This window comes from Centroberyx gerrardi, chromosome 2, assembly GCF_048128805.1.
Source record: "Centroberyx gerrardi isolate f3 chromosome 2, fCenGer3.hap1.cur.20231027, whole genome shotgun sequence".
NCBI lineage: Eukaryota > Metazoa > Chordata > Actinopteri > Beryciformes > Berycidae > Centroberyx > Centroberyx gerrardi.
The window spans coordinates 27,906,348-27,920,856 of record NC_135998.1 but is presented as its reverse complement, the minus strand read 5'-3'; the positions used below and the strand labels follow the sequence as shown (position 1 = coordinate 27,920,856).

Sequence of the window (14,509 nt, the reverse complement as noted above, 5' to 3'; positions counted from 1 at the left end):
TAATGGGGTGGTCATTTTGGACAGGGAACACAGAATTAACATGAAACGAACACAACAGGAGGGTTAAAAATGTGGGCCACTTCTTGGCCACTTTTGATATTGATATCAGTCCTTTTAACATTTTGGTAAGGTATTCAATGACCATTCAGTCATTATAATAACAAAGGTGAAGTGAGCCCTCTACTGGCGTACTGAATGTTGGCTGCTGTATTCAAATGAAAAAATACATGTTTGTTTAGCCAAACTTTTTCATTTTTTCAATTTTTCCTAACCCTAACCCATCCTTGTCATTGGGCTCAAATCAAACTATTTCTACCTATTTTGCCGGGGACCCCCTGTAACCCTATTAAGGACCCCCGGTGGTCCCCAGACCCCACTTTGGGAATCATTGTGTAGGCTTTTTTATCTAGAGTAACAACCTGTTTCTTACGGGATCATTAAACATTTATCTTAGCGTCATATTTTAAAGATATTTGTCCAATAGGCATATAATTCTACAATGTGTTACGACCAATAAAGACCTAGGCTATAAATATACTAGGATAGTTTTTAAAGCCACAGCATGCACGCCATGAGATCACAGTGACAAAGATTAAACAATAATTTTAGATGAAAACTGATTTCACCACTTAATTGCTTTTTTTTTTCTTTTGCAGAAATACCCTACAAAATACCATTAGTTAATAATCTGGCAACCTCTGGCGTGCACCTGTCGCCTGATGAAGCATCATGCAGCAGCGGTAGCCTACTCCTGTGTAGACAGACAAATGGGTCATGCACAATATGGTCGGACTTTTGGATTTGAATAACATTTGTATTTTGTTTCCCTTGTAATTCATCTCCTGTGGCTCTTGTAGCATGGAAGGCTACTGCAAATACACTTTGAATTGAAGAAACACCCAGAGAAACCTTTTGCTTGCTGCGTTATGACGACAGAGACCCTTCTCTGTTAATAGCCTAACTCAAGCATATTCAGTTGAGTATTATGTGACAGTCGAAGTCATGTACAGCCAGTTTGCATCACAGTATAAAACTTTTTGCAACACTGAAATCAGTTGCAAATGCAATTCAATCCAGACCCGTTTGAATGCGTTTCAATGTAAAATGCTGCCTTCATGTGATGTCGGAATTATTGTAATTGGTGACCTGAGCGCACATGAACATCCAACAAAGTGGTAAATTAGACTGAGAAGTAAGAACGTGGAGATTTTTACGATATCCACACTGCCGAAATGTGTCGTGTAGGTGGCGAGGTAGCCTATTTTATTTTTGGCATTATATGCAAATAATAATTATAATTAGTATTGTTGTATGTTTCTATTTTCACTTTTGTTTAACTTTTAGTTGTCTTGCATTTTGTGCATAGTTAGGCCTATAAATTGTACAATTTCTGGCTAATGAATAATTTACATGTCTAAGCCGCATTACTCCTCTTCGTTCTGCCACTGCAGCACAAATGACTTGCGTGCTGGGAAGTAGGAGTTTACGAGGAGGCCTTGAAGGCAGCAACAGACTACACACATTCTGGACTTTCTGGCTTTCTAAACCAATCTGCTACCCAACGTTATTTGAATTGGAAAAGTAAACACTGCCATGTGATTTCGACGTGGCTCTAGTATGGGTTTGAACTTTACTTTTAATTATTTTAAAACATTTCAACCACCCTTCTTGTCTTGTCAACTACCCGGAAGTTAATTTTCCTGTTGTCCCAACCGTGTCTCGCGATGTTTCCTGTTTAATTGCCATTGATTTGAAACATGGCGTCGGAAGGAGAGGCGGGTAGTGCTGCTGTTGCTGAACAGGAGACCGGAGAGGGGTATGTGTCTCCCAGGCAAAAAATATTTCATTATTATAGCTTTGCAGGTCAGATACCTGATTATCGGTGCAAATATAAAGCATACACAATCAGCTTTCCTAGCTATAAAGGCATTTAGCAAACTAGCTAACGCTAGCACTCCACCAACTCGCCTAGTGAACCAGACAGTTTAGCTCGGTCTCATTCTCTTTGTATGGAGAGGACGTCACTCCAAAACTCCGTTCAAAAATCTGGCAGGTTTATGTTTCCCTGCTTATTGGCAAACGTGAATAGCTTGTAAAGCATAACTTAAGACATTTATATTTTGCCAGAAATATCTAATGTGAAATCGGCATATGGACAACCCCTCAAGCAGCTCTCTGTTAAAATAAACTGTCAGCTTTTTAAATTGGTTCACACTGCTCGTCACCACCAAGCACGGTTCATTTTGACGGAAGGAGATGGTCGGAACAACTGGCGAACAAATGATAAAAGTGCTGCTTGGTGTACTGAATGTATGCCGAAGTGAAGCGTGGCTCCTAATGATTCGTAAAACTCTTAAATCGCATTATACGATGCATGTACCTTTGTCCATAAACAAGGCAACTGTCAACTTGCGGATGTTTTGACAGAGAACAGCACGTATAGGGGGCTAACACACAGACGTTTGGCCGATACGTACCGCTTCTCTTTGAATAGAGCGAAACTGTACTTATCCTTGAAAGCATGGACCAAGCGGTATATAGAGCTAGCTATGCCAACCTCCAGCTAACGGACGGCTAACTCATAACACACATTTGAATTAATTCATCGTCCTGACTCTATCACATCCCTGATTAGCATGCCTGCTAGTGTGGCACAACCGCACAGAATATAACGTGGGTCCCTCATCTGAGCAGTGTTGTTATATGCGTAGAAACCAAGCTAGTTCTCGTGTTTTTAACTACTCATGTAATCCTACCAGCTGTACAGTATAATGTAGCTATGAAATAACCTGGTTGTCTTTTTGTTTACTTTCAGCGATGCTGCATTTGGAGAACTACCCACTAACATGGATACTGAATCTTCAAATGGCAAAGAGGGAATGGTAACATGGCTAGACATTGTTGTTATTCATTCCTGTTATGCTTGATGTCTGAGATTTTTTAATTTCCTTTCCATTGGCATTGCGGCTGACTTTGTTATTGATTGCATGCAGTACATTTCTCTCCGTGGCTTTTGTAGTTGTAATTTCGCTCCAATCAGACAAAAGCTATTTTAAAGCAAAACTCGATTTCTCACAGGACACCGGTGGTGAAGGCTCGGAGGCCGCTGACGCCCTGACTGGATCTGGGGATGAGGAGAGTGGGAGGCAGCTGGGAGAGGTGGAGCTGCAGTGTGCCTTGTGCATGAAATGGTTCACAGCAGACACATTTGGCATCGACACTGCGTATGTATGATTAATGGGAAGCCCTGCCATTCAATTGATGGTCAACAGTGACATCTTAGCAGCTCTTTTGTGCTACAACTAACAAGTCTGACTATGTTCTCAGTAATTGTCATTGTTTGATCATCTTCCCTCCTCCTTCCCTACAGGACCTGTCTTCCCTTTATGACCAACTATGTGTTTCACTGCAACGTGTGCCATCACAGCGGCAACACGTACTTCCTCAGGAAACAAGCCAGTAGGTGTTCAGATTCAGCCTCAGCTCCTCTGTGCTACAAACTACCTAACGCATGCTGTGTAGTTCAGGCGTAACAGTGGATTTCATTCTTCTTTTACTTGCGCTTAACAGCAGTTTTTGCCTCTTTATTACTTGCCATTGACAAACTGGTGTTGCTATTTGTGTTTCAGATCTGAAGGAAATGTGCCTCACAGCCTTGGCAAACCTGACATGGCGGTCCCGGACCCAAGAGGAACACCCAAAGACCATGTTCTCCAAAGACAAGGTGAGTCTACTCAACACAGTCATTGTAATACTTTTACACCAACATACAATAAAACTTCCAATATAGAGCAGCTCTGTGGGAGGTAATACTGTTTCATTATTCTGTTTAATGAATAAAAATCTGTAGTTAATGTATACCTATTAATGCAGTGTTATTTATTTTTTACCTGGTGTTTTGCATTGTGCACATCTCCGTCTTCACATATGGAAAGATTTGTCTCTGTTTTTGATTTGTCGTTGCAGGATATCATACCATTCATTGATAAGCACTGGGAGTGCATGACAACTCGTCAAAGACCAGGGAAACTGACCTGGCCCAACAACATAGTGAAGACAATGGTAATGTGGCTTTTTCATGGTGTACAGAGGAAAGACACATTATTATTATTATTATTATTATTATTATTATTAAATAGTAATAGTTCCTGTGTGTATTTTCCAGAGTAAAGAGCGAGATGTGTTTCTAGTGAAAGAACACCCTGACCCCGGCAGCAAAGACCCAGAGGAAGAATACCCAAAGTTTGGCCTGTTGGACCAGGTATTTAGCACGCACCTGACATGTGTACCACATATGAAGACCTCGCACTGCAGAAAATGAAGAACTTTTGTACACGTCTAAAGCAGAATTTCAGTTGCTGTGATGCTGACAAGTACTTACACTTCTGTAGGACCTGGGAAACATTGGACCTTCATATGACACCCAGAAACAGACCACTGCCACCCCCACTGCCGGCGGGCTAAACGGTAAGCACGGGACACAAAGAAAATTAAGTTAGAAAATGTGATTCAGTTCTCCATGCAGCATAGATGATAATAATTGAACTTGGGAAAATGTTTCACAGACCTTAAGTAATGGCCAGCATGAACTACCCAGAATAGAGAGTAAGAGACTGTTAAATCTGATGACTGTGGCAATTCTGTGCATTGTGTTCCAGGTGGATCAGCTTTCTCAGGTGAATATGTGGTATTTTGGCATCTGGCCCTGAACGGTGTGTTTTGTGGTCTTGTAACCCTGTGGATAGAAGTTGGCCCTGAGGTTCAAACCAGACATCAGTTTTCCCCCAACCCCAAATCACAATTCAATACGGGCCTTGAGCAAAACTGATCTTCAGTCAGTATCTTATGGGCAACTTCATCCAAGTCCAATTGTAACCTCCCTGTCTGCTCTCTGCGTATGTTTGGTGCCCCCCCCCCCCCCCCCCCCCCCCCCCCAAAGCTTTCCCCCCTTTGATTGGTGACCTTATATATCCTCCTCGTCCTCTGGCTTGCTGCTCATGGGCTCTCAAATCCCTGAAATCTCCTGTCTGAAATGACACTTTGTACTCCATGTATAACAATATATGTGAGAGTAGAATGCCATTTTTGATTTGCCATTGGCTTTCATCCAATACTAATTAGCCTCATCCCCTTCCTTCTCCTCCACTTTTGACTTCCATGACAGACCCGAGCCACCATACTTATGTGTCAGTTAAATTTGAAACAAATTGCATTAAATATAGTAAACCAAATTGTTTAGGGTTGCACACATAGATTCATCTTTCAAGTTTGAGAAATTACTTGTGAGACTTCACTGCATAGGTGTTTGCAGTTGGTAAGGACAACGGTGATGTTTCTCTTGAGGCCCCACCAATATTTAACAATTCTCCGGATTCCCGTTTTAGAAATCAATTCACATGGTGCTAATGAATTGACAATAACAGGAGCTTTACAATGTACAGACTTCACTTCATTGTGGTTAATGGTTTAACACTCGGTCCGATACCTGAAGGTTGTCTCAGGCTTACATACAACTGCTTTGTGTACCATAGGTATAATGCAGGTTTTGTGCAAAATTTAAATGTGTGAAGTGGATGTGCTGCTTTCATTCTCTGCAATGGTGAAGAAACATGCAGAAGAGAGAAAAACAGGTCCTATAATTACAGTCAATAGCATTTCTTAATCACCATAAGGTTGAGAAAGCCAACCCTGTGCTCTTTCCTTGAGTGTTAAGCACACAACAATTGGTTTGAGCCTTTTTTTTTTTTTTTACATAAAGGAATGAGAGTGTTTTTACATTTATTTTGCTTTTCATTTTTTTCCTCCAGAATATACTAATAATTAAGCATTACACCACATTTGATTTCCATTGTTACATTTGATAGCCATTGTTACTCCTGGGAGGAAGATGAGAATCTGAGCGGGAAATCCCAGGATCTGGGTCAGAGCACTGAGAGAATAATATGGCAGGGCCATGATGAAGAGGGATTGTAAGAGGCTGCTAGTGTTTGGAAAATGCCATGCGAACTAATTCCTGCCTCTTTGTGCCTGCTGTCTCCCCGAGTACACCAAACTCCTAATAACCTGCTTTCACTGTGTGTGTGTGTGTGTGTACGCAGTGGCGGTCTTGGCATTGTTGGTGGGAAAGATAATGAAAAGACGGCCCTCTGAGACATCCATGATATTATAAAAGCGTATCTGTATCAGTATAAAGACTGAATCAAACACACTTTCTTCTGTATGTGAACAGTTAGTACTGTTTCAGATTATTGTATCATGTTGCTAACAGCAGCTATCTGATCAACCAAGACCTAATGTAATTGATGGGGAAAATGTTTCATTTTTCCAGCAACTTTGGAGGTGGAGAGCATAAACGTCTCCAAACACTATTTACATTAGGCTGTAAAAAGGTTAATGCAAAACCGCTGTGGAGAAGAAAGACAGTCAACAATGAATGAACTTGATTAATGTAGAATCTTACTACAAACCCTGAGATTTTGTTTCAGAATCTCCTATCAATTACACAAATTGCCTATTAGCAAACCTAGTCTAATATAGTGTGACTTAACTTATCATAAGTAGCTTTTCAGGGGACAACTGCCATTGATTAAATGTTATGGTGTTCTGTCACTTTCATTCATGGGACACCCAGGTCCATGGGAGCTTGTTTGGGACAGGAAAAACAAAACACCCACCCAAGGCAGCTGCTTACATTGCCTATGCCATTGACCACTTCTGATATATGTATTGAAAACACAATATCAGGTTTTAATATTCACGAGGCACACCATCAACAATAAAATAAGGTGGAGAGTGTATTTGCTACCCAAAGGCAAGTATAACAGGGCAGTTCATAAGTGAAAGTATCCATAGCATCATTTGTCCATTTTTATTACCTGGTTAGTTGTCTCTTGAGGTGGCCACCTATTTGCTTATGCCATTGACCCACAGTGAGTGCGACTGTGTGTGTGTGTGTGTGTGTGTGTGTGTGCGTGCATGCATGTGTGCATTTGTTTATATTCATAGCGTAATCTGTGTTGTTGTTTTGAAGGTGCTTTGGCCCCAGGCCCAGGAAAAGGGAGAGGAGCCAAACGTAAACAGCAGCAACAACAGGAGGGAGCAGCTGCAGGAGCAGCTAAAAGAACCCGCAGGTACAAAAATAGTCGGCAAAGACACACACACTCTCACTGGATGAACCACAGTAAACTGTTTGGGTGCCCTACAGACATGCCAAAGGAATTTGGCTCTCTTTTGTGCCACATTTAATTTACTGTGACTTATATCAATGAAGATACAAAATTAACCTCTACTTCTCTGCTCTGTCCTCCTCCATTGTAGTGACCCTCTTTTCTCCGCCCAACGCTTGCCGCCCCATGGTTACCCACTAGAGCACCCCTTCAATAAGGATGGGTACCGTTACATCCTGGCAGAACCAGATCCCCACGCCCCAGACCCAGAGAAACTAGAACTGGACTGCTGGGCTGGCAAACCCATACCTGGGGATCTGTACAGGGCCTGTCTGTATGAGAGGGTCCTGCTGGCCTTACATGACAGAGGTACTGCATAGTCTACCAAGAAACTCCATCTGCATGCATGACAGCAATTTCTCAGCAAGGGTCACTTAGCCTTGCAACAGAGAGCTGAACAGCCCTAGCACAGTGATGATTTTCTAGTTTATTTTGATGTCAGTTATCAGGTTGATTTTGTTTATCTTTTGTCAGACCTCAGGCTGTGTTGCTCAGTCTATATTTATGTTACGTTTACAAAAATCATATACGTTCATGTTCCAGCGCCTCAACTGAAGATCTCCGACGACCGTCTGACGGTCACGGGGGAGAAGGGCTACTCTATGGTCCGAGCCTCCCACGGTGTACGGAAGGGATCCTGGTACTTTGAGGTTTCCATTGATGAGATGCCTCCAGATACTGCAGCCAGGCTAGGCTGGTCTCAACCACTTGGTCAGTGGAACCTCATACATACATAGAACCCTTTTATACTTGGCATTAACATGCATTCTGGGTGATCGGATTGTATACAGATGGAGCAAAAATGCATAAGATCCAGGTGTAATTGTACCCAAGATGTATTCAAAATCCCATAAAGAAAAGCGGCTCCACATGTGTTCAGAGACACGTGACCATATTAACATATGTAAATCATAGCTAGACACTGTCTGAATACATGACACATGCCAGGGATAAAGGGGGCCTTACATACACAGTCTGAGTGGAGGGATGAGGACAGTGTTGACATTATTCTGCCATTTTTCCATGTTTGTATCATAGGTAACCTGCAGGCTCCTCTGGGCTACGACAAGTTCAGCTACTCCTGGCGCAGTAAGAAGGGCACGCGGTTTCACCAGTCAATAGGAAAGCATTACTCCTCAGCCTATGGCCAGGGAGATACACTGGGCTTCTTCATAGAGCTGCCTGATGGCACCGAGACCGCCAAGGCTCTGCCTGACACATACAAGGACAAGGTAACAGCTATGGTATTATGAGAGAAATACACTGACAGCACATACATCTTCACTCTGACTTTTCATGGGTCTGTTCTCTTCTTCAGGCATTAATTAAGTTCAAGAGCTACCTGTACTTTGAGGAAAAGGACTATGTGGACAAAGCAGAGAAAAGCCTCAAGTCTATCAGCCCCAGCAAGGTTAGTGAACCACTGCAAAGTAATCCCTTTAGAGAGTAATCCCTGTACTGTTTGCTGGTGTTGACTTTTGTGACTCCTCTCTTTCAGATGATCTTCTATAAGAATGGGGTGAGCCAAGGTGTTGCCTATGAAAATCTGTTTGAAGGCCTCTACTTCCCTGCCATCTCACTCTACAAGAGCTGCACGGTCAGTACAGCATGTTGTGTTGAGTGTTAGTCTTACTTTTCATCACTAAAGGGTTAAACTTGTTTTTAATGACCCCTACTGCAATAAAATCAAAGTAGATTTTGTATGCATTAACAGTATCCCAAGTAAATGTGTACTTTGTCATTGTTTTTCTAGACTGATAAAATTTTACCCTGTCTCTTTTCAGGTGTCAGTTAATTTCGGGCCGCATTTCAAACACCCTCCCAAGGACATAAAGTACCAGCCGGTGAGAGCATCTGTCAAGATAAATAATACTAGATTCAGGGATGATGTTTATATAAGTTTATGTTAATGCAATACTGAGCTATTGTTTGATCAACCTTCTGTGTTTTGTTTTGGGTTTTTTTGTTTTTTTTACCTCAGATGAGTGACATGGGCTGGGGAGCTGTGATCGAACACACACTGGCTGATATGCTGTACCATGTAGAGACAGATGTGGATGGAAGACGCAGCCCGCCATGGGAAGGATGAACACACACACACATACGCCTTGAATTCAGTACAGAGACACCCAGTCATAACATTGGCCCATCTTTAGCCAGTAATATTTAAGCACCCCACACTGCAGTACATGTATAGGTCAAAAGAGAACATTATGGTCGATTTCAACTCTGGCAATATCAGTTTTGCCGGACAACATATTGGAGAAAAACGTGTTAAAACCTGATGAGTTTGTTCTGAAAAATGATCAAAACAAGCTGATCATGGACAGCTAGATATTGTCAAGATTCGTTAGAGCGTCATCAGCAGACATTCCACACTGATTTGTGAACATTTGACAGCTTGTATAAATCAAAAGATTTTTGGTGCTTTGCTTTTTTTAAAATGTATACTTTGATGTAATCCATAATTGTTATGCTGTAGAAAGAAATCTTATTTGGATGTCAGTTTCACAAATATTTTTGGTACTGTGTTGTACCACTGCCACTTCAACATTTCATACATTCTTTCTGGAGACAAGAGCTGATTACAACGTCTTGTGTATTCTCTTTATGTGAATTTTGTTTGTTTCACTATGTGTGCCAGTTATTTACAATTGTTTTATATTCTGGGTTAAATAAAAAAAAAAAAAAGATGCAGGCATTTGGTATTAAAGAATATCAAATCTATTATGGCTCAGCCATTTTTTCTATAATGTCACAACTGGTGAAAATGGTTTTAGTGTTTGAAAAGAAGTTACAACTGTTGCAGATGTGATGCCTTAAAGGCAGTAAATCTTAAAGTTCAATCTTAAATATCAATGACCTAATCATAGGCGGCGCTAGGGCATCACGCATGGGGAAGATAAAATTCCCAGGATTTTCATAGGACAAAATTAGGCAAACCACCTAAACAGCTCGAGTGGCACTATGGAATAAGAAAGGCCACATCTTGCCATGAAATATAAAATCAATGTCAATGTCAATTTGCCTTTACCAGTCAGAGATGTTTGTTTTGTTATTGTTTAATAAGAGCATCACAGTAGGATGACAGAAAAGTTTATGAGCGTGCGCCTAAATTGCGGCTGTTAAGGCCCATTCACACCTAGTGCGACAACTATAAAGATAACTATAACACACTGCACTCCATCAATCCATGTCATCTATCAATGGATAGGTTCATTGATGGATGAAGGTAAAAGGTAATTGTGGTCTGTACTGGGGAAGTTCAGGGGGTTATTCTTACCAATATGTCATCCAACTGTGTAGGATATATTTCAGCTGATGAAATCGCTATATCCATCCAAAGCCGGCTTGGCAGTTATGTGCGTTCCACCTGCAGCCTCTAATGTGAACGATGTGGTGCGCATTTTCAAAGCGCTGCGCAATTACGCACACCTCAACCAGTGTACCTTGATGTTGCACAACCAGCATCAGGCTCTTGCCAAATAGGCAACAACTGCATGCGTCATCTTCTTCCTAGGTTTCCCAATAGTAGAGCCTGGAGCATGCCATTTTGTAATTGTAATAAAGATATGCATATGGCTGCGACGAACAACATTATGTGGTAGCGCACAACCATGACTGTAGTTTTGATTACATTTAAAGTGACGGGACAGGAAACGAGTTATTTTTATCAAAACATATATGATACCTGTGCCACTGGCGGCGCGACAGGACACCGGAGCTCTCACCTCCATAACGGGGAAACCCTACGTAGTGTTAGAAAAAGAGGGAGACACCGACATGGCGTTAGAGGAAGATGAGACTGCTGCGACTGGCCCAGGTTTCCTAAATGTGCCTTTTGTTTTTGGAAAGAGTGAACCTAGCCATGAATTCAACATTTCACATTCATTTGATTTGAATGAAAAAAGCATAACAGACTAGACAAGTTCTTTATTCTCATTTACTGACTCGGGGTATCAGACAGTGGGTGCGGCTGTAGAGGGTGGCTGTGCGCCCGGCACCGGTGTCTCCAATGAACCCCATGCGCCACGAAGCCATAACGCATCATTATCTTATAACCCTGACCAAATGTCAAAATGTGGGTTTGGTTAAAAAATAAAAACATGACAAAACATGGTAAGGCAAAATAAGGCGAGTCAAAGTTAGCCAAGCTAACTTTAGCTCACCTATGGTTAGCTAGCTTATATAAATTGGATGAAAACAAACACGATTCGTTAAAATATGAGCCTTAGAAAAACAATTACTGTTTTTTGTATTTTACCGTTGTGACCCTCGACATTTTACCAGCCAAAGGGTTGATCAATTTAAAAAAAAAAAAAAAATTCAATTACCACTGCAAGCTAACGTTAGCTTAGGTTTGATGTTAGCCTGCTACTTGCTACTGTTTAGCTACCGTAATGTTAGCTAAAAACGATTTCTTAAAACTGAAAATGTGCAGTTTTCAATTAGTGTTGGCTGTGAATTGGATGCTGGCTTGGTTGGATGCTAGGTTAATCAAGTTTGTTTATTTATATAGCCCTTTATCACAAGCATGTCTCAAAGGACATAGTAAGTAAATTGATATGTAAAAACACACAGTTCCCGCTGGGAGTCATTTATTTTATTGTTATGAACAGCAGCAAATGGGTGGATTTTGGTGTTAGATTATGTAATTGTGCCTCTTTACAATTAATATAACGTTAGAGGCTTGATCTTAGTTCAAGTGTTTTACAAAGGGAAATTTGATATCACACAAGATTTTCTAATTGACACTCCTCTATAATTCTTAGATATTGACATTGGAGTGCAGTTTATTAGTAAAGCATGTCCAGGCAAATCCCAGGAAGAAATTATCTTAACAGTGGGCATGTTAAAAAGAACATAGTAATAATAATTTTTATTTGTATAGCGCATCTCAACGGGTATCTCATCATTAGACCCAAAGAATTCTTTGTCTACAAAAATATTTCAAAGTCAATATATGTTTCAAAAGCATTATAATGTGTGGCTGAAATAAAATTAAGACCTTTCCCAGACAGAATTTGCTTATTGTCACAAAGAGTGATGTGGATTTAGGTGCATGTAGATATATACAGGTCTCTCAACTATAGAGCTGTTTAAGCTTTCTCTGGAAGCCTTTGCCGATTCAGTCCCACTGGCAAACAAAATTTTCTACCATTTCTGAAATAGCCCAACATCTTACTTAATGTATATATACTTATTCATGTGTTTGACAGTGATCCAACAATTAATTCTTACTGAATATTTGGGCTTGCTGAGAGAGAAAGGCACAGGGTCAAGTGACCAAAACTTCATGTTTTTATAGCTAAATAAATAGATTTCCATTTTTCTTCTACAAGAGTGTTACACCTTTCTCTCTCAGCATGCTATTTTGGATTTAAGGTTGTATCGCTCCTTTTTGTTGCTTGAGCATGGATTTCTTTTTCAACAGTGCTGAATATTTGAGCTTAGATATGATATTTTCACATCTTTAATTTTTCCTGAATCACTAATGAAATTTCCTATTTTTACTTTTTATTTCATGTTTTTAAGAAAGGCATGTAGTCAGATAAATAAAAGTAATTCATGTCTCATTGTGTTTTCCATTTAGCTGGGCTGCTAACAATCATCGGGGTACTGATGCATGTGACCAACCTGAGGAACCGTCCTCTGACTAGGGACAACATCCTTGCCATCGGTCAGGTGGTCCCCACCCTCTTCCGCCGCCTCACCGGACAGTCCAGTGACTATTCTTGGATTTACCATGAGGGGGCCTTTGAAGCGGAAGTGCTGACTTCCCCCTTCGTCTATCCATCCCAGGACCACATGGAGAACACACCACTAGGTAGGGATGGGACATGCTTATTACACGATACAAGTCAACACTCTCCATATTGTTGCCATTCCCGAATAAGCTTCACAAAACAGTAGATTTCATTCTGTCTATAAAATGATTCTAAAATGCTGGTGCATTCAGAAGTTAAGAGACTGATGGCTGTCTATAGGAGACTTTTTAAATGACTATATTCAGATTAACACCATATTCACCACCATATTCAGATACACCACTGCCACCTATTTAGCTAACGTTACAGTCAATCAAACAACAGATGGCTACATATTCCTTCACTCTCCTTGCCATGCTAGGTAGCAAACTTTACACTATAGTAATTCATCTTTGAAAGTTAAATTACTATAGTGTTTTCACAACACAACCTGTCAGCTCCGCGGCTCAGATTGAACTGTTTGTGCCTGTCATTTGATTGTGTGTTTGTTTAAAGTGACCTGGCTTCCCGGTTGGGTGGACTTTTCCGTTTTTAAAGAGTAACTAAACCCCAAACCCAAATCTGTGGTGTAGCCTGACATCTAATGGTGAAAAGTAGGGTAGATGGAGGGATAGGGTAGTAGATGTCAGGCTTCACCACAGATTTGGGTTTGGGGCGTACTTACTCTGTGATTTGCCTGAAGGGCCAAACACTGCAGAGCCGGCAAACTTTGGTGTAATTGCTGACAGGGATTAGTGGGCTGGTGATCGACATTACTGGGCCCGACATTACTGGGTCCACCCACTAATTTCTATGCTAGGGGAAACACTGCAACCACAAAAAGATGTAATAGGATAAAAGTTCAATGACAACAAAGTATGACTCTGCAGAATTATGTTTATTTCTGAACCACAAATCTTTCTAGCAATGGCATTGGCTTGCTAGAACCTAAACAAGAATTAAAAAATGTCATTACAAGGTGCAAATAATAATAAATAGTCTAATAATTTTGATAGAGAGCTTATGAAATTGTGATGGGCAAGCTGTCTCATTTGTGATTACTACAGCAGAATAAGATATAGCTGATATTGCGATTAATTTTTCTGCCCCAGAATACGTATTGTCACATTTTTGTATTGCAATATATTGAATTTCAATATACTGTCCCATCCCTAGGTCCCGTGATGGAAGCACCGGCAGCTGTGATCGTGTCCACAGCAGCCTCCAGGTCTTCAGCTCACTCCCTTGTGACTCCAAGCCACCCTGACAAGGTCGAGCCAGCAGCCCTGAAGGCAGACCCCAGGAACCACGTCTGCCCTATGGAGGTGATTGCTTGCATTTATTATGGGCAAAAAAATAATCAAACATGTTAAAAGACTTACATTGAAACCAGAGGATGGCACATGAAAGTGTTACACAAAACTCTTATTTCTAATGTGGTCTTATTTCCAAGGTGGCGGGCAGCCGTTTCATCAGGGTCATCTCCCCAGTCTGCTGCCCTGTGAGAGGGGAGCTGGAGGGTCGGTGGAGGCTGAC

General features: G+C 41.1%; 1 protein-coding gene across 1 annotated transcript; it reads left to right on the top strand.

Moving 5' to 3' along the window:
* The first annotated feature begins 1,757 nt into the window (after positions 1 to 1,757).
* On the top strand, positions 1,758 to 9,920 carry ash2l (ash2 like, histone lysine methyltransferase complex subunit). The gene is made up of 17 exons (XM_071898451.2): positions 1,758 to 1,816; positions 2,816 to 2,882; positions 3,079 to 3,224; positions 3,371 to 3,459; positions 3,630 to 3,724; positions 3,967 to 4,062; positions 4,166 to 4,261; positions 4,392 to 4,467; positions 4,659 to 4,676; positions 7,031 to 7,130; positions 7,318 to 7,535; positions 7,770 to 7,937; positions 8,265 to 8,458; positions 8,545 to 8,637; positions 8,725 to 8,823; positions 9,011 to 9,070; positions 9,208 to 9,920. Exons 1-17 carry the CDS (start codon positions 1,758 to 1,760, stop codon positions 9,313 to 9,315), a joined length of 1,782 nt encoding a protein of 593 aa, XP_071754552.1. The 3' UTR covers positions 9,316 to 9,920.
* The last annotated feature ends 4,589 nt before the right edge of the window (positions 9,921 to 14,509 follow it).